This window comes from Platalea leucorodia, assembly GCF_965183815.1.
Source record: "Platalea leucorodia genome assembly, chromosome: 4".
In the NCBI taxonomy this organism is placed as follows: Eukaryota; Metazoa; Chordata; class Aves; order Pelecaniformes; family Threskiornithidae; genus Platalea; species Platalea leucorodia.
The window spans coordinates 109224539-109245715 of record NC_138826.1 but is presented as its reverse complement, the minus strand read 5'-3'; the positions used below and the strand labels follow the sequence as shown (position 1 = coordinate 109245715).

The 21177-nt window shown below is 36.6% G+C and overlaps 1 protein-coding gene across 1 annotated transcript in view; it reads left to right on the top strand.

Annotated features, from left to right (window-relative positions):
- The window catches only part of TAFA5 (TAFA chemokine like family member 5), a gene marked incomplete at both ends in the record, with an annotated part of 361021 nt that overhangs the window by 91529 nt on the left and 248315 nt on the right, over nt 1–21177 (top strand). Inside the window, one exon of the mRNA XM_082310220.1 lies at nt 14486–14572. Within this exon, the coding sequence (XP_082166346.1) occupies nt 14486–14572 (87 nt within the window). The remainder of the gene's footprint in view (nt 1–14485; nt 14573–21177) is intronic.

Genomic DNA, 21177 nt, shown 5'->3' with positions numbered 1-21177 from the left:
TGTTGGTATGATGTGCTTTTGTGCCTGCCCATTTTGCCTAATGTCTATTATGTTTCAATAAGTCATACCCTGAGCTCAATTTTAAATCAACTGCTTCAAGGTAGGGTGCATTGGTCATTATAGGAGCCAAAGGAAGATAAGAAAAGTATTTAATTCCTTCCACTAAAACCTTTATTGTCTTGCAGAGTTCTGCTGCAATTGCATGCATTTGTTTGGCAGGCCTTCATTCTTGTTGCTTTGTTTGTGCAGCACAGAATAATGGTAGCAACATTTCATTAAGAGGCAGCCATGCTAAAAACTAATAAAAGCTTACTATTCTTTATAGCTGCTCTACACATTTGACTCTCCTTTGGCGGATATAACTTTTTTTCTATCATGACCTGACTGTTTATAGCTGTATGCAACCCTTGTAAGCAAGCTATTTATTGCTTTTGCTACTAGTATCATGTCAGGATAGATATGTACCAGGGTATATGTGGGTTGTATGTTTGGTTTGTGTACATTTATTTATAGTAATGGATTCATTTTAAAGTATCTATTCACACGGTGTTCCATGAGGGTGTATTTCAGGGACAGGTGTGAACTAATTTATTTGTGGAAAAGGTTTGGTCCTTGTTTTTTAAGCTTTACACAGTGGTCTTCTGAAATAATAGATATTCCAGGGATGCATGCAGACGTTGTTTTTAGTGTGAGCTGTTAGGGGACAATGAATTGATGTACAGTAAACACAGGAAGACTTTTTGTAAGACTCTATTTCTAGTGTCTTCTGTAAGAAGATTAGCAGAGTGTCTTTACTTTGCTATCTGCATCCTCCTTCTGCAGGAGACTCCTGGTGGTGTATGAGGGCTCAGACAAAGGAATAGTTAATGATGTCTCCTCCTTCAGTTTGTATGTGATGATATGTAAAGCTATTCATATATCTTGCAACACACAGGTACTGCCAGAAATGAAGGCATGTCTGACCAGGAATGGGGGTTTGCTGCTTACACTGAAAAGCTGAAGATCCCTGGCAGCCTAGATTCGTTGTTTTTTACCTCAAGCATTTCTGTGACTGGAGAGGTTCAAATAGTGGCCTTTTCTTCAGAAAAAAGACTTTCTGTGGCAAGATAGTGATTTTTCCATATAAATTAATTAATTAAACTAACACTGTAAACAAACAAACAAACAGTATTAGTAGAGAAATTTGTGGAATTTTAGTTTATTTTTTTAATAACTGAGCTAATTCAATTTATGTTTTCTACAAAGACACATCAGCAGTGGAGCATATGATGCTCAATTACAACTTGGCAGTATAGCAAAAGGAAGGGAGCCCCAAAATCTGTTGTGCTTGCCCCCAAATAAACAAACAAATAAATCAATGCATCTATAGAACTGTAGGAATTCAGCATATTAACTTGCTCAGCCAACTTGTCACCCTTAAGCCTCCTGTTCTATAGTCTAATGAAAAATTAAAACATCACATCATAAATGAAAATATCAATTTTTTTGCTTTTTTTCATAACCATGAGAAGAAAATGGCAGTGTCTGAGAATTTTTTTACATATGCATATGCATTCTTCAGCTTCTGTGCATCAGCCTGATTCTATGATCATTTTATTTTAAGTTGGAGAAAATTTCCAGGGGCTTAGATCCTCTCTTCCCTTCATATTGTTTTAGTAATAAAAGGAGATGGATGTTTTACTAGCAGAGTATTTGCTTTTCATAGAGGAACACTGAGTGATGGAATCTGTGCTATTGATTATCTGCTCTTTATTGCAGTCTGTGGTGGGAGATGGTCAGTCTGGATTTCCTTAAACAATTCAAGTCCAGCAGACTTGCAGTCCATGCAAGTTTAGCATTTGTTGCTAGAAGAAAGATAAAGGAACCCATAGAGTGGTCACTGTAAATATAGGTATTTGAGCAGTGATGGAACCCTATCTATCTTCACAGTGAATATTATGCATTACATTGTCCTGCAAATTTGTTCTCAAAATAAATAGAACATTCTATGGTTTTGGTTTGCCTCACATTTCTTAAGTGAATTTGCATACTTTTCCAAATGAACCCCCACAGAATTTATTCACCATAGTTCAGACCTGAGTTTCTCTTGCTTTCCCTGATTGCATCTCCGAGTTCCTTTTCTTCTCCCCAGTTATTTTCAACATATAGTTAAAATTATCACCACAAGGTGGAGTTCTGAACTTTCCGGCATGAACAATCTCTTCATTATATCAACAGGGAGTAAACATAATTTCTTCCTAACTACTATACTTCAATTATATCTGATATTTGCAGGAGTGCTTATAGGTATAAACGTTCAACATAAGAAGGCAGTAACTGGAACTATTTCTATGGTCAAAATAGATTTTTAATGTGTAGTTTGTGCTGGTTTTAAACCTGGACTTTTTAATCTTTTCTTGTCATGTACATGCATAGTTGACACCACCACCACCCCCCGCCCCCCCCCAAAAAAAAAAAAAAAGAAGGAAAAAAAGGTAGTAGATTTACTCTCTAAAGGTATTTTTTCCATTTTCTTCTATTCACTAAGAACCACAGTCCTGCAGCACATCAAAGATGTTGCTGCAGATGATCTTATTAGTGCCTACAGAGAAGGAATTTCCTGTCACATAGACACTTAAAGTTTCTGGAAGGAAAACACCATCTACACTTATCACCTATATAAACAATGAATTTTTATGATGTGGGATTTGATATAATTAGTTGGCTGTTTAAAGGAATTCTATTATGCATGCTCAGTTGTTGAGCTGAAATGATTTCTTGCTTTGCAACTCTGACAGGATTTTCAAACACATATAGATTTAGCAAATATGTAGTTTTAAAGGAATTTCTTTATTGTCTCCTATAAAAATAGTGGTTTATAAAATTATTAGTGTTTCTCATTCATTGTAAATGACTAGTTTTACATATGTGTAACTCAGATCTCAGTTTCAATAGTTTAACTTGTGTCTTTAGGCATATAAGCTTTAGAGTCTGAAAACGAATGCAGCAGTCCTCTTGTCTCATAAGGTAATTAAGTGCTGGAGTGAAGTGGAGGAGTTAGAGCAGCGCGACCCGCGGGTGCTGTGGGAGGCGGTGGTGCTGAAGGGACAGCTCATGGCCGCGCTACGCAGCCTTGCTGCCCCGGTAGCGTCTGTCCCAGGGCTATAGAACGGCTACAGAGAAACGATCAGGTGAAGTTTTTAAAAGTGCATTTAGAATAAATCTTATTGATTATAAACAATTATTTGTAGTGTTCTTGTTCCTTATGGAATACACTACATCCTCTGAGGTCGTGCAAACCTGTTCTTTAGGAGGGCTGTGATAAAGTCCTTTCTTTAAATGTTTCTGCTTTAATGCTTAGGAGAGGAAGCAAACTAAGATATTGGGTATCATTTTATTTCGTTTCTCTCTCTCCCCCCCCCCCCCCCTTTAGTTTGTTGCATTAATTTATAGCATGATGTGATATTGTCCCTCAGCTTCCCTGCAAATCCCTTGTTTTGGGATGTCACACAATATGATTTTAATCTGTTATGTTGCTCAGTAGTGATGAAAAGTTCAAACTATTAAGTTTTAATTGAAGAAAACAAAACCAGCAGAATTGTAGAGACCCAGTTAACACTTTGCTCTAATTTTCCTTAACCCGTTTACTCAGTCATTAGGAATTTAATCTCTGATATTTTGGGCAAACTTTGAAAAACCTATTGATCTTTTCTTTTTCGTATGCTATAGGTATGTTTCTCAGTTTAGAAGACAAGCAAACAAACCCCTCAAACAAACAAACTTTGCTCTGGAGGTAAACATGAGAAATAGTCTTGTGAATGAATACTAAATTCAGTAGTGGAACACATATAAATGTGAGGATATGCTTATTAGGGACAAAGAGAGCTTTTTTATTGTAATTATAGAAGATGATCTGATTAATGACCAGGAATGATGTCTTGATGGGCAGAGACAGAAAGAATTCTAATTTAACTCAGCTACTAGCTCTCTCTGTGGCCTTAAATGACTCACAGTGTGTTCAGTGTCTGAGCTCAAATTGTCCTGAAAATATTTAAAATAAGTATCTATCACACTTTGTGTGACCAGGTTCTCTGCTTCGTATATGGGCCCAACTTTTCTTAAGCAGAAGCTAGTACAAAAACAGATTTTAGAAGAAAATTTGGCCTTTTATATTTGAAATTCCTGAATGAAAGTTGCAGTTCTGTTAATATCACTATTTATTAAGGATTAGTTATTGAAATATTTCTAATAGTGTGTTGTTTTCCATGTGCCATATTTATATCCTTCTAAATGAAAGTTTCATGTCTCTGTCTTTTCAAATTTTAAATATTGCTGCAATTCCTAACAAGTCCATAAAGTAACGCATTAGCTAAATTCAGACTCAGTCAATTCTCTGATATTAAAAAAAAACAAAACAAAACTAAAAAAAATCATTCACTAGAGAGCTAAACTTGCTTTTACGCAAAATGCCACCTATATGTGTAAGAAGTCTTAATGAGGCAATATACTTACAGAACTCTAAAATCTCAATCAGATTTCACAGAATTCTATTTTATTCATCTTCTAGCCATTTAAAAACCTTTGGCTAAGCAGAGAGAGATCTAAGAAATCATCTTTAAAAGCAACATAAAATGGATGTACATTTAGAAGAAATCTGACATTTTCAGCTATCTATTTTGGTGGACCACTCCTGGATAGCTGTGCACATTGGCTTTCAAAGCTGAAACTGCTTATGTTTTGCTAGCAATTGCACATAGAGTTCTAAGTCAGATGCAGTTTTAAGGAAGGAGTTTATTAAATAAGAGAATGAGAAGAAGCAGAAAAAAAATTAATCCTACAAGTACACAATATTTTCCAACTCTCTGACAAATGAGCAGTGCTGATCCTTGCATAGTTTGGTTGGTTCCATACGTTGAGTATTTTCTTTAAAAATTCTTCTTAATTACCATGGTGAAATAGCCCTGTTGGTAAGAATGTCATCTAGAGTTACTCTTAAATATATCAGCCTTTTAGGAACTGGCATATGAACAAGATGTCAAATTGTCATGTTTGAGACAGGACCATGATGCCACTGGCTTTAAAATGTTGCCTTAAACCTCCAGTTTTAGCAATAATCACTGTTAGCTGCCTTAGTTCAGGCTTTTGTCAGTGTTTTGAAAATCTCTGATTCTTAGACAGAGTCAGGTAGGTGTCATTTTCATACTGAACATATAACATAAATACTATATAAAGCTGTGGAGCAAGAACACATTATCTACTTAGGTTATTGCCAGGATTCATGTGGAGTTGACTGCAGTATCATTTCTGTGGACATGGAAGCCCATGGAAGAAACATCTTTGCCATGGTGGCCTGTAGATACATGTGTTAGCTAGCATTGCATGCTACTGTTAACCTTCTGTCACCCTCTTCTGTTAGAAACCATTTCCTATGTCAGAAATAAGAGCAAGACCCCACTTAAAAGTATTATTTGTTAGAACCAAGTCCTTCTGTCTGTCATTCAAAGGTTGCCATTATATAGTCATGATTAATTGCTGAAGTAACTTCTCCAGAAATTTGTGACTGCATCACTAACTCCAAGGAAGCAACCCCTTCCTAATTTGCAGACAGCTATAGCCATCACTTTCTCTTTTTACCAAGATGCAGATCAAGAACAATACAGATCCCAGTCACAGTTGAACTGGAATGGTGTTTTATGATTCTTCTCTAGTTTAATATTGAGCCAGTGTCAAGTGCAAATAATACAGATCAAAGGCCCTGTTTCAGTTAGTTAAATTACCTGACTGCAAGAAACATATGTGAAATGCTGTCTGTCATGTGATTTGAGACTTTCGATATTATGAATCTGAATAATTCATTCTTACCATATTGAATACAACATATTTATTAAACTTGTAAACACAAGCCATTAACTTTTGGCAAAGAGCAAAAAAAAAATCTTACTTTAATAGTGGCAGTATCAGAAACAGGTAAATTGAAGATGGTCCTGCAACTTGTGTTTTAATACAAAAAGTATGCTATAACTATACATACTCACCATAACTAAATATGCTATAATCTATAACAATGTAGCTGTTGCATATTCCAGGCTTAAAAATGTTTATTTTTCCAGTGCAAGTAGGACAGAAAAGTGTCAGCATCTTCACCTCATTTCGCAAGTGGTCTCACAGTAGGTTTGGGAGCAGATAGGCACCAGACTTTTCTAAGTTGTCTATCTTTCAGAAGATTTTATTCCAGTTTACCTATTCCCCGGAGCTCCCTACCATTGCATGTCACTTGCATTTCTATGAAAATTCTTATCTGCACATACTGAACCTTTTCACAGAATCACAAAAGGCAGGATCATAAAACTAGACCTATACACCAAAGATAACTCAAATATAAGGAATGCAAAATTAACTGAGAAAGTAGGTGACCAGCCCAATAACATAATTTTGCAATATCCTGGTTATTTCTAACTTTTTTTGGTTCTCAGACTGAACTATGGGCTCAGTTTCTTCTTTCGAATATATTTTAATTTTTTCAGTATTTGTTTTAATTTACCAAAGCCCATCAGCTTATAATGAAAAATGGGTCTACTACAATAAAACTTCACAGAAATATATGTTATGTGCAGGTTTAATATGATTTCTTTGGATTCACTTACTGTTATGGTGTAGCTTTTATTGCAACTGGAGTGAAATGAAGAAAGGCCATGTTATTGCATTGTTCCTTTGTCCTACTTCTTTGCTTCGATTTGAATTATTTGCCATTCCACATCCACTGTGGTGCAGATGGAAAACTGGGTCATAATAGTTTAGTCTGTATGCTTAGCACATGAATACAAGATGCATAGTTCTGTGTCTGTTGGGTTCCAGTTGGGTTCCCATCTTGTGACTGAATTACTCACTGATTTCTTTAGGGTGTATCTGACAAGATATAGTAGCACCATCTTCATTTGATCATCAACTTCGATATCTTCCATTTTGCCAAAGCTTTGGTTAAGTTTTGTGCAAATTATTATGACAGGACAAGAGACAATGAGCATAAATTGAAATACAAGAAATTCCATTTAAACATGAGAATTTTTTTTTTTTTTTTTTTTGAACTGTAAGGGTGATTGAACACTGGAACAGGTTGTTCACCAAGGTTGTGGCCATCCACACCCTGACAGAGAAACAGTCCTGAGCGACCTGCATCACCAGTTGACCCTGCTCTGAGCAGGGAGATTCGACTAGATGATCTCCAGAGGAGGTTCCTTCTAACCTCAACTATTCTGTGATTCTAAGATACTATGAAATTAGAGGGAATTATCTGTGTTTCCTGGTGAAACGAGGCTACATGAGGCAGTCTCATATTTTCACTTTGAGCTTCTATATGATAATTACCAGTAATTCCCCAGATTTTTCTCATTCACTGGGCTCTTGTTTTCGGAGTGAAAGTCAGAAAGACCGTGTGCTTTCCTGTAGTCAAGGACAGACACAGAACAAACCAAACCAACAAAAAAAAACCAAAAACCAAGCAAATAAACAAAAAACCACCCCACAACTAGATTTCTGACTATCTTTTAGAATTCATTTGCCAGACTGGAGATTATTAATGTAGGCAATGAAGGTGAGACCTTTCACAAGAGAGAATGAATTTGCTTGGCTTGTTCCGTTCTCTAAGATCTTACCTCTATATGTTGTTGACAATCTGTTAGCTCCTGGTAAAATTAGCACAATGCTGCTCATGACCAAATGTCAAGTAACATTTTATGATTTTTTTGTTCACTGAGTCATCATCATTCCCTTTGCTGGTTATGTTGATGGTGGTTGTCCATTTTAAGTGAAGCCATCCATTTTAACTGATACAATTCTCAGACTTCTTTCGTTGATATGATCTTCCTATGAGGAATGACAGGTGCTATTGTCTAAACCATCACAACTAGATGGGACTCCTACAGCTTGCCTAGGTCCATATGTTCATATTTAACAGCTTAACTTTCAGTTTCCAGTATGGGATTCCTGTGGCTTTCTTCATTAGTGTTTGGCCAGGCAGTCTGCAAACTTCACAGCAGAGGGGCCTTGCTAACATCTTGTAAGTGGGCTCCTGGTACCCGCTTTTAGCTTCAGTAGTCTTTCTTTCCAGATTTTCTGAAAAGCATCCTGCAGGTTCCTCCACATTCTAGGCAAAGGTTCATTTTCTCCTTGAATGAGGACTTTGCTCCATGTATGCACTTCTGGACTTGCCAAATGGTGCATTTTTTTAATGAATCCTTTATACAGTAACTGCTAAACTGCACATAAATATAGCCATTCTAATAAGCTGTACTCCAGTGAATATAAATTGGTTGTGTAAGGGGCCATACTCCTTCTTAGTGGCAGTTATGTAGGCTGCCATTTCACATAGTGAAAATACACTTGATATTATTACGGCTTTTGTCCAGTTTTAGGTAACTGAATAGTTTCTTGCAATCAGCTGTATATCTCTGGGGACAAAGTAGGATGAAGAATACAGTAACTTGTTCTAACCAGATAACATGGTCTGATCTCATTTTTACAAAGCAGTCCCAGAGGGGATTATATCTCCAAGAGAGCACTCCAAGTTTAAAGTCTTCCTTTAGTCTTTTGTTAGAAACATTTCCTCCAATCCTGTTTGACTGTTTAAACACTGCATCCCACCTGGAACTAGGAACTATTTAATCCTATTATTCTTTTATTTGAGTGCAGCTCCAGTTATCTCCATCCAGTCCCTGTTTCAACAGTCTCCAAAGAAATGAAAGGAGACAAACTGATGGTACAGTTTGTGACATTTGTTTGGCTTTTATGAAACAGAATGATCTATACTCATCATATTAAATCAGAATATGTTTTTTGCATGTGCAAACATAAGCAGGTAGCTCACAAGAACAGACAAAAAAACCTTGCCCTGGACTTGGGAGAATCAGAGAAAATTAAAAGCTATTCCTGCAACCTAACTGAGCACCTAAGCTCTTTAATAGCAAGAGTCTCTGTTTCTCTAATCTGATAATTTTGCTAATGTACAGTCTATCTTCATAATTTTTCAATTACTCAGTGGTAATAAAAATGATAATAACAATTACCCAGAAGTACCCAGTCATTGCAGTTTTCTGGTCCTGTAGTGAAGGTATGATAGGAACTTAAATCACATTTTATCTAAATTTGGATCTTTATGTAGTCTTGTAGGGAAGAGATGCCTGGTCTCTCAGAATACGATGTTCCTTAACATGCTAAGGTTGCTAAAGGTGGACACCTAAGGAATTTCCAGTCCAACTAGGGATGTGTCAGTTTAAAAGCATATAGAAAGAACAGGGGGAGGGATGAAGGGGCAAGGGAAGAAAGAGAGAAAAACAGAAAGGGAGAGATAGAGCTGATGGGGGAGGGAGGGAGGAAGAAAGAAAAAGGGAAAGGGAGAGGGAGAGTAAGAGAGAGAGTCGGGGGAGAGAGGGAGAGAAAAAGGAGGGAATACGGCATTCTAAAATAGGGGTTCTTGGAGAATAAGTGATCTGAATACCTGTTTTTACTATTTGTACAGTGATTAAATGTATGTGTTAGACTGAAATGGATCTGAGGACACAGTCTAGCCTATCCCTTTATGTGAATTAGGATCACCCCTAATGGATATTTATTTAACTTGCTCTTAAACACGTGTTGAGATGTGGATTCCCTATTAATGATAATCTGCTCCATCATTTAACTGTCCTGATAGCTGGGCTGTTTTCAATTAGCATCTAATGTAAATCCCCTTTGCTATACTGGTAGATCTAATTAAAACCAGGTCTAATTCATATACATCGTTCTTAAAACATGAAGCCACAGACTGAGAAAAGTGCTGTTGTTGGAACTTCAAGAGTGAAGTTCAGGAAACACTACTTACCTTGTCTTTTGTTTCTGCCAATGAATTCCAAAATTATACTTCACCTCATTGCAACAATACGGTATTTTTTTGGTCATTATTCACTTTGTGATCTACTCCACCTTCATATCCTTTTCCATTATTTATGCAGTTGCCCTCTATTTTCTCTTTGTAAATTGTTTAGCATTTGAGGAAAAATGTAGTGCCTATGCTTCCCCCGCTGCCAAAATGAAAGACAAGTTGCTGTGTTCCTGATTCAGAAGAATCGTGTTATCATTTGATCAGATCTCTGAATTCATTGAAATGAATCTAAATGACTGCACAACTATACATATTTATAAATATCATATGTTTGCATGATTGTAATATTAAATTTATAAGCCAAATTCTGTTCTCCGATATTCAGGGGTAAATACACTTACTGCAGTTGTGCCTCCAGATTTGACCTCACTAAAACTGAAAATACTGTATACACCTTATTACAGAAATAGTTTATCCAAAAGGAACTATGTAGGGAATACAGCTAGCCTTTCTTTTTTTTTTTCCTTTTCTTTTCTTTTTCTCAAAACCAGAGTTCTTTCTATAATGTAACACTTACTTTACATTATCTGAAGGAAAATATTTCGGTATCAAAATCCTGTTCTGGATATGATGCCTCCTGTTCTGAATGTGACGATCAGGGAATTCTCCTTCACTGCTCTCGTATATCAGAACCAGTTATGGCCCATATAACTGTCATTGTTTCAGTAACCTGCAAATTTGTTGCCATAATGAAGCTTCCCGATAAACAAAGTTATTTTTATTTATTAAGTCAGTGGTTGGATCTACAGCTGAACAGAAAGGCTTATTGTATAAAGATCTGAGGTTATATGTAACATATTTTGAAATGCTGTATATGGCCAGGAGAATATAGTCATGGTTACGGCAGTGGGCAGGAAATCACAGTTTTGAGTCTTGGCTGTGCCACAGACTTTCTGTGTGACTTTGGACAAGCTACTCTTTGTGCATTAGCTAATAATACTATCTCTATCTCCCAGGGGTGTTGTGAGAATACATTCATTAGTGTTTGTAAGGCGCTTGGATACTATAGCGATGGGGCCATATAAGCACTTAGAGAAACAATCCATTTTTGCAACAATGTGCATCTCCCTGACTAAGGACTTTTTACTGGAAGTTTTTCATAGATGCTTGTTATGAATAAATCTACTTTATAATGATACAGTGAGGTTAAACTGCCTTTTGGAGTGCAGTTTCACTTTAGTATTCAGAACAGGTGTAAACAGTCATAAGTTTGAAAGCTGTTCCCAAGGAAAGAGAATAGAATTTTTATAGTCAGACATTTGAATAGAAAAGATACCTCTCCTGATTCATCTGGTTCAAAACATGGAGGATTATTTACATCTGTATCTGTCTCGCAAATAGTTTATTCTATTTTAAGCACTTTCATTACATTGTCTAAACTACCTCCTCAGGCAAGTCATTCCATTGCCTAATTGCCTTTAAAGTTAAACAGTTTGCTCAAATGTCTATCCTATTTTTTCCTTGTGGATATAAGCTGCTCTTTCAGTCTGTCCTTTCTTTCTGAAATAACCTTCACTCATACGTGTTCAGTTCAGACACACAACACAGTTATAGCAGGTTAACAAGGTATTGCTTTAGAGCTGATGGGAGGTAAATTGGTAAGCCACTGTAATTTGATTTGATAATTTGCCTGGCTCAGTGCTGTACACTATTAAAATCTGAATATGGGGCTCAGAACATTAGTGCCAAGGAGAAGGAAAAGAATATCCAATATTCCCAAGGCCTTTGTGGAGGACTTGTTGGTGAGAATAGGGGGAACAGGTGCTGCAAAGACTTCATAAAGGATTTTGTTTTGCTATGGCTTGTTTTGTTTTTATTTGTCAAAACTAGTGGCAGCAGACAAATTATGGAAGTAAGGGATTTGGAAGAGTGTGAGCAGTCCCCGAGGACAGTGAATAGGGCTCTGCAGTTTTTGAGGCTCAGGAAGCAAGATATCTGTTGTTCATCCATGTAAAACTTTTTAATTTGGGGACTGAGTTCAACTAAATTTCTCAGAGAGACGGAAGTATCAAATAGAAGTTTCAAAAGGTTTATGAATATAGGTGATCATCAGAAGACAGAGACCCTATAAATGTCCCAATAGTGGGAACAGATATTATGTCCTCTCCTACCAAATTAAATGTAGAGAATCAACATGGTCTTAATAAATATCCAGCTGTAGGAAATCAAAGCCTGCAGTCAATTACAAGATGTAAACATATAGGAAAATACACCTCATTTGTTCTGGGGTTCGTGGGATTGCTTGTTACTAATTTGCAGTTTGCTGTGAAGTCCATCCCTCCACTGCTGTCATTTGAATACGTACTGAATGAGATTACTTTTAATAAAGTTCCCATGTGAGTGACAGTGGAAATGCTTCTCAAGGTGATGGCTTCTCCAGATGAATATTGTTTTAAGCTATGGTTAGGGCTTCCTCACAATGCAGGGGAAGAGAGCTTTGTCAGTATTTTTTTTTCTCTCTATGAGTATTGGGGATCAAATGGGTTTGATATTGTCCTCTATAATACACATAGGTAACATACAATACTCGGGACAGAAGAACTAAAAAGAAAGAAAGAAGTAAAGTACACTATTGCAGCGTTGTACAAACTTATTACAAAAGGAGCTGCGAGCATCAACTCCTAATTTTAACTTGGATTCACAACCATTAGGCTGCTCCCAACCTCATGTATTGTATCCTGTTTTCTGGATTTAGGTAAAGACTCAGTACAGCTATCTTTTCTTTCAGTTTGTCAGTAAATGCAAGATCTATATTAGGGGATTCTTAATCAGAATTCCAGATTTTGTAATATAACCTGATTCAGGATTGAATAAAAAGGTTCAATAAAGTCAAGGAGAGGAAGCATCATTAACAACTGTTAATGAAACATTATTTTCTTTCAGTTGTTTTATACCATAACATCTCTTTTCAACTTTTAGTTTATTCATGTTTCTGTTTATTAGGCATCATTTAAGTCAAATCCTTCATTACCAAAAACTTCCTGTATGAATATATTTTCATAGTAGGCTACTGCAATGACAACAAAATCTCTACCAAAATATTCAGGAAAAAATGTAACTCAAAGGATTACTTTTATCTTCTTAAAAAATAGGAAGTATTTTACATTTTGTGTCAAACTAATCCTCTTTGATACACTGTATGCATCACACACAAAAAGTAATTGGGATGATAAAGATTAATATAGTTTGAAAAAGCAGTTTAAAAAAACAAAAGATGCCTGTTTGCAAAACTCAGTTCTGATAGTCAGCCAATTAAAAAAGGTGAGCACCACAGACAGTGGAAAATTCAAATTTCTGTTAAAAATTTTTTGTTCTATGTTGTGTCTGTCAAAAGGAAGATACACATCTTTGACAGTATATCTGGAAAACAGTTTAACCTACTCAAGCTATTACAGTTGCATTGCTATATTTTAATGACTGCCTTCTTGAGGATGTTTTGCTGTATGAGAAGCAGCAGGGTACATAATCTGGAAAGAGTAAGGCCTTTTCCTTATGGCAAAGTACATTGCAGCTATGTCTCACAGCAGGAGGTCATTGGTCATATACTGATTCTATCCACTTCGGTAGGACAACATTATTAATGAGCACCTTCATAGCTATGCCATGTCTTTAGGATTGATACCAGTTGCACATGGTTACATCAACAGAATAAGTTCTCCCTTGGTGATCCCTCAGGCAATACTTAGTATATACAATTAGATGTTATCTTGCTCATACTATCTGATATTTCAGTTTACTACGTAAAGTACACACCTGCTTCTCATATCTTCTCTATATTGTTCCAAAGTGATTATGAAAAAAAAAAAATTAAAACCTAATCATACCTAGTGGAAGAAAAAAAAATCTGTTTTGTGTAGGCAAAGAGAAGAAAACAATACAAAATGTGATTGGCATTCAAAATAAAACTAAAATATACTTTTTAACCATAAGAATTATTTTAGTTAGCATACTGTCTTTTGCTAGTCCCTTGTTTCTAGAAGTAATTGTCATGTGTTTTGGGAGTTTGATTTGCTCTGGTTTTATAGAATTCCATTAGTTTTCTGTGAAAAAAGATTTTTTTTCTGGCATTGTTTCTTCATAAAGGACAAAAAAACCCACAAAGCAAGCTGCTTGTGGATTCAACATTTGGTGGCATTAGATTTTAAGTTTTTATTTAACATGGTTTTACTATGAAGGCTATAACTAGATAAGTGCTATGTACTATACTGTATCTCCTATATAGGGAAGATATAAATACTTCACCTCTTTCAAAGAGAGAAGGAGGGGGGGGCGGGGAGAGAGAGACTCTTTTACCAAGTTTCAGTTATGTCAGATGCAGTTGGATGCGTTTAGTCAACTTATATCTGAAATGATGCAAACAATTCCTCTAAAATCAGTGAAGGTCAATCTTATGAATACTGTTCTCAGCATCTCAAAGTAGCTGTTACAAACAGTAGGATGATTGTAAGGGGAAACACCAAAGTCGTCAATTCTAAGTCTTCAGGTGTGAGGGCTCTTAGACCCCCTAATGTTGTAGTTTATTCTGTATTCATTTCCTTTTGCATTTTCAGAAGTGATTTCAATTGAATCATTTATGGTTCTTCCATTCAGATTATAACAGCTATTTTGGAGCGGATAACCCTCAATGGCTGTATATGAGACATTGCCCGGGGTGCTTCCAAGATGCTTTTGAGCTGGGTAAGGAACTCACCGAGTGTTGACACATTCTCAAAGCACTATGGCATGGATTGAGAGCATATAGTTTATAAACTGTGTTACTGACCTATTCTGTGTATTGCTGACAGAATAGACTATACCAGTTTCCTCTGAAATGTTAACCAAAACCAAATAAACATTTTTTTGTAAAAAAAAAAAAAGTAACAAGTATTTTAAAAAATTAAATACAATATCTAATCTATGTGGTAATTCATACACAAAAACTTTAATTCATCATTACCCACTTCTGATGTGTCTACTTTTTCTATAGTAGCCATTCAATGTATAATATTATACTAATGTAGTGTCATAATATTACCAGTATATTAGTATACTGGTGAGGCAAACCATGCTCAGCTTTTTACTGTGACTTTAGGGTCAAAGAATTTCTGCAGGCATGGCTTAACCAATACACTAGTTTAAGACTTAAGCTCACATTCAAACAGTAATTCCATGAGCATCTCTACTATCTACATACTACTTTATACACTCTTGTTCAGTCAGGAGCAATTAGTTATCATGACTCATTTGCCCTTTTGGATATGGACACAGGCAACTAAACACATATGGGCTACTGAACTTGAACCTGTGCATGAAGGACAGTACAGATGTGTGGTGTTGGTGTGGGGCTTTCACTGAGTGTGCATTAAGTGAAGTAATCAGAGAAAGCTTTCTGTCTCTTGTTCAAAAACCTGCTGATGAGTATGATGACTGGGACAGTCCAGCACAGGTGTGATACTAAAATCTCCCAGGAGCTGGCACAAAGAGGGGTCCATGATCCACTTCACTCCTTCTCTATTTAAGGTTAAGCAATGCCCAGGGAGAGTGTATATTCTGCTGTGGAGAAGGATCTTCTATCTCTTACAGTGTTTGTATAACGCCCTTTGTAATGTTTAATTCATCTGAAATCTGGCTGAATCAGCTACAATGTCTCCAGGATTTTTACAGAAGTTAGTTCAGGCTGCGTACTGTCACTGCCCCATGTGCCAAGGGTACTATTTTAATATCTGGCTTTTTTGTTAAATGCCAAAATCTTAGATGCTCCATTTCATGTTGTAATTAAAGCTTTCTATTTTAAAACAATGTAAGCATGCAGAAAAACGGTTCCTATTAGAACAGCACAATTCAAAACAAAACCAAAGAGGATGTTTCCCTTTAAAAATATGCTTTTCACAAAAAGCTTTGTGGGAAGCTGCTATAGAGTGGCTACTTCATTAACTGTAGTAAGCTATAGGCTGCTTGATGTATCTGGTAAATAGAAGAAATAAACTTCCCACAAAAACAAACAGACAAGCAAATAATAAATAGGTTGTGCATGCAAGGGAAGGTTATATTAATCTGCAGTTCCTGCTATTATCCCACCCCAGGTATACATAGATGGGCCTCCGGTGTGCTAATTCCACAGAGTCCAGTAATAAATCTCAGATCAGCTTGCAGTAATCCATTTTCATCCTACTGAACAAAATATTTCTTATACCATTTAGTATTAACTGGCCATATCTAATAAAAGCTAGAGATTGGCTAATAATTTTTTTTTCTCTTTACTATCAAGAACTAGTGAACTATATTATACATGAATGGCTTGTAAAATTATTGGTTTATATTTCAGAATGACAAACAAGTTTTTGTTTTAAGATTTAAAATTATAAATTTAAAAATAATCTTCTCCTTTACTTATTCAAGATTTTGGAATGAAGTCCAAAAGAAACAATATACAAAGTTCTGGGCCTCCTATAACATCACAGTCTGATGCAGGTGTAGATCTCTTGAAAACGTGAGAGTTTTCAGGATAAAAAAAGAGTGCCATAGTGGTAAACCCATTTTAATTTATACTTAAAATGTAATAATTGTTCATTTTGTGCATGTAACAATTTTCAACTGTTTATTTGAGGTTTTGAATAATTTTTAAAGCATCTGCACTTCACATGTCTGAAAAATATTTGTTTCCCCTCCACTAGCTTATTAGCAACCAACGATTACCTCTTCCCTCAGTAATATCACCCAACGTGCTCAAACATTACAGAGGCAGTCGTTGTCTCTTCCTCGTATGTTCTAACTAACTGTGGAGGTGCCTGGTTTGTTCTGGATATGCTCCATTTTTGCTGCAACTCCCTTTCCTACTTACTACAGTAAGAATCGCTAATGGAAAGAATTAAAAGTGTCCATTGTGGCCTGACTTCATCTCCTGATCGTTTTTTGTGATATCCAGGTTTTGAGGTGGAAAGTCAACAGCTAAATAAATGTAAAGAAACTTCTCTGGTTAAAGTTCAAGCTATAGGTCAAACAGCTTATTGGTTAAGTTGCCAGTGAGTATGAGTTTGTATACTAAAATTCACTCCTGTAGAATTTGTAGGTTTTTTTATTTTTCCCCTCCACTAAGGTGGGAGGAAGCATCAAAACCTCAATTATATCAGTTTATTAACTTTTCCATACAACACTGCAATTGGCCATTCCATAAAGGTTTGCTGTGACTTGACTCATAGAGTCACTGCTTATTCAGCATGGCTTTCTCCATGGGTCTCATTTTCAATTAAGAACTTATTCATCGAATCTTACAGCATTTTAGTCGTGTGCATTTAGGCTAGACCCTCAGGAATTGATACTAGAAACTGTGGATCATAACTAAATTCTGTTAATTTCATGTGTTTAATCATCCTGCTTATAATACAAATCCTTTTTCTAAAAAAGGAGTAAACAATTGTATTTTGAGAAGTGTTAAAAAATCCAGATGATCTTAAAATATATAAAAAGTAAAAATATGAGGATAAGCCCTCTCAATTTCATGGTGATTTTTGTGAATAGCCCTCTAATTGTTGGAACATTCAAGCCTATGCCTTGCCCACCAGTCTTAACTGTGAGTTTCAATAGTTATATCCTCTCTCTAAGTTATCACAGAATCACAGAATGGTTTGGGTTGAAAGTGACCTTCACAGGTCATCTAATCCAAGCCCTCTGCCATGGGCAGGGACATCTTGCACTAGATCAGGTTGCTCAAAGCCCCGTCCAGCCTGACTTTGAACACTTCATTATCATTTCAAGGCAATAGTCTTACAATTGGAGGCAGATAGAAAGGCCCTTGAGACCATGTAGGTTTCCTCAGTTTTTTTCAGACTAGTAGTTCTCCTCCTGGGTGTAAATTGCTGCCTGTTCAGGTCTTTTTAGCTGAATGAAGGTGTATTTTGAAAACAAGTATAGATGAAGGCCATAAAGAAATAAACCAGAAAAAAATGGGAGTAGGAAAGGATGGGCAGACAGACACTGTAGTATTACAAGTTCTCCGTTAAGACATATGTGGTTCTGTCAATTTAATACTGAGTTTCTTTTTACCCTCAAATATATAAAACTACCTACAGGCAGCCATAGCATATGTAATCATGTATCATAGAAATTAAATCACATCATTGAGATGTCTCTTTCTTCAGACATTAGAATATTTCTTCCTGAACAGGTTGAGTGAAAACTTGGTACATCTCGTATAAAAAAAATAGCCATACTCTGGAAGGCAAGAATGAGTTTCAGCACTGCAGGTTCTTCACACAGGATATGCTGCCCTCGCTCCCTCCTCATTGGCAGCTCATTCAGCTCATCTATTTTCTCATATGCATACTGGCACTAGTTCCTTTGGATCTGTACTGGTTGTAAGTACCATCAGTGTAGGAACTGGATTTTTAAGGCTCTAAATTTTGTAATCCCGGATGCGTTGGGGGTTTTTCTGAAGATTTCCCAGGTCATAATGCTGTCATTGTTCTCAGTAGGAAACCTTAATTGCAGAGCTAGTTGGATAAGAGTTGGATTAGCTGGCAGAGTGTTGTCTGGAAAATCTTTCAGCTGTGCAATGTTATCGCTTCCCCTACGTCCCCCCGCCCCCACCCCGGAGGATTCCTAGCCTACTGCATTTGGTGAGATACATATGTTTTCCCCAGCTACAGGAGCTGTGAAGGGTTCCTCTGGGATATCTAAGTATAAATACCTAAGTGTGTCTTCAGTTGCTAGGTTATTTTTAGTCAATGGGTGGTTACCAAGTCATCTATAATTGTGCTGTTAAATGTGTCAGAGCAGCTCCTGCAAAGCTAGGTGCTCCCTGTAACAGGTTGAGTGTATAAGGTAAAATGAAAGAGAACAAAAGCAACATTTCAGAAGCGAGCTGTTTAAAGGTTTGAATTATATAAGGGAAGATTGCTTGATGAGCAGATATGAGGAAGATGATCCATGAGTACCACATGGATGGTAACATAGTTTGACTATACCACCCATAGTACCTGTGATGGGCATATTGTGTCATTTCAGACTTGTGTTTTGGGGGAATTTACCAGCGGTTCAAGGGATCAGAGGGGTTTTACAGAACCTTTCGCTTCTTCTTAGGCAGCTCCTATACAGCCTTTGTCAGTAGTGGCCAAAAGCTATTACCAACTGGTGACTGCTATGTCAGAGAAAGTGCAATGACTTCCCAATGGGCAACTGTCCACATGAACCGCTGGCACAGTTCTTTCTCTATAAATAGAAAAGAGGAAGAAAATCACACCTGAATAGAAAGTCAGTAAGATGGTAGGAAGAAGACAAGAACAGCAAAATAATACAACTGAAAAGCAAAAGGAAACAAAATGACTTAAGAAAACCTCAAAACATCCAAAGTTCTAAGTAGACATGATGCACTGTAGCAAGGAAATTGCACATTTGTTATTCTAAATTATCTAGGCTGAGCTATCCCTTTTATGAATCTGCCACTAGGAGAAAGAACAGGAAGCAGGGTTTGGTCAAAAATTATTAAAGACATTAGCATATCACCTAATTAGCTAAGTGAAGGAAAAACAAGTGAAAATTTTAGGTGTTCATGGAAGGAGATGGTCAAATGGATGTGTATTTATTTGTGGTTCTTACGGTAGCTGCATCATGTCACAAAACAGATATTAATAAAATCTCTTTAGAGATTAATTTGTAGTCCAGTGGCACGTGCCCAGCATCAGCTGAAGATCAGTGATACAATTTTGAGGACTACTGTAGTTGTGACTAGTAGCAAAGAAATGTGAGCGAGCCATTGGCAAGCAGAGAACAGAGGGGAAAAAAAAATACTTAAAGGCTGCAAAAACTAATCGGTGGAAATATATCCATTTGTATTCATTACTATATATTCAATATATCATCTGTTTTGGTTAGATTCAAAATGGAACAGAGTGATAATGCCACTTCAGGCATATGTGAAGGATGAACTGGGTGAATTTCAGCAAAATAAAATGTTAAACTTAGCATCAGGAGAAACATTCCAGCTGAGAGAACCACTGGGCTGGAATAATCGCCTCGAGTGACTGGTGACAGACTATTGCCTGAGTAACTCAAAAGTAACAAAAATGAAATCCAATGGGCATTGGCAAAGGTTTGGTCTGGATAACCTAATAATAGATATCGTCTGCTCTATTTTTTGTGATTCAAAGCCAGTAGTAGTTTCCAAATTCATTAGTGAAAATGGGCTAACGTCATCTCTTGTGCTCCTGCACTTAGATCTGCATTGGCCGTGCATAATTTTGGGTTTTATTGCATGAAGAGGAATAAATTATGCAAAAGGCGTTCAACACAACTGAAAATACTAGGGGCTTAGTAATAGGTATATGGAGTGCAATCTGAACATGATTGTTTTCCAGGAATTTTAGCATGTTTTTATTTATAAAATATCTCAGTAGTGAAGAATAAGTCTTCTAAAGTTTGGTAGAATCTTTTCACAGAATTAAATGCAGAGTATAGATAATATTTTTAAATCTCTAGAATTGAGCAAAGGCTGCTGTCTTTGCTAGAGAGTTCCAGTTTTAGTAATTCTGTAGAACTAGATTGAAGTTTTGGTAAAAAGAACAAATGAGCTGTATTTCCAAAAGGGAACGCACATTTGGAAATTATGCACTTCATTATTGTGCTGCTTTCCCATAAGAAATCAGAAGAACTTCTACCTCATACACATTTGCTCTTGCTCCTTGATCATCAGGAAAATGCATTCCTCACTTCCTCACTACCTTTTCCAGCTGCAACTATCTTCTGTATTGGAAATGTCTTCCAATGCCATCAGCATCCTTTACCAGCTTTCAGGTGCTGAGCATCCCTCCTTTAACAATAAAACACAACTGGGAAAGTTCCTGTGGAGTGGTTCCCTGGCAGGAGCTACTGCTGGGACCACAGCCTTTTGCCTCTGTATTGCTGGAGACGTATGAGGTCAGAGCTCTGGCAAAAACCTGAAAATTCACAGTGAGATAGTTTTGTAAATCTCTCTTGGCCTAAGCAGCTTAGAAGTTGTTTGACAGGTGTTATTCCATTAGTTGGGGATGCAAATCTTAATAGGCTGAAAGATAAGGGGGAATTTTTGTCAGTGAAATTTATTCAGAAAAGTTTTCCAGCGAAGTCTACACTGGTAACTTGAGATATCTTTAATATTTTATAAATCTTTATGCAGGTGACAAGTAAAGAAATTGAAGAAGGATATTTTTGAATAGGACTCACTGTATTTGAAAGGTCCAAAGCTATTTAGAAAATACAAAAACCACAGTGAACCATATTTAGTACAGTAAGTGGCGTTGCCAGGTACCACTGTCCTCTCAAATGGGAAG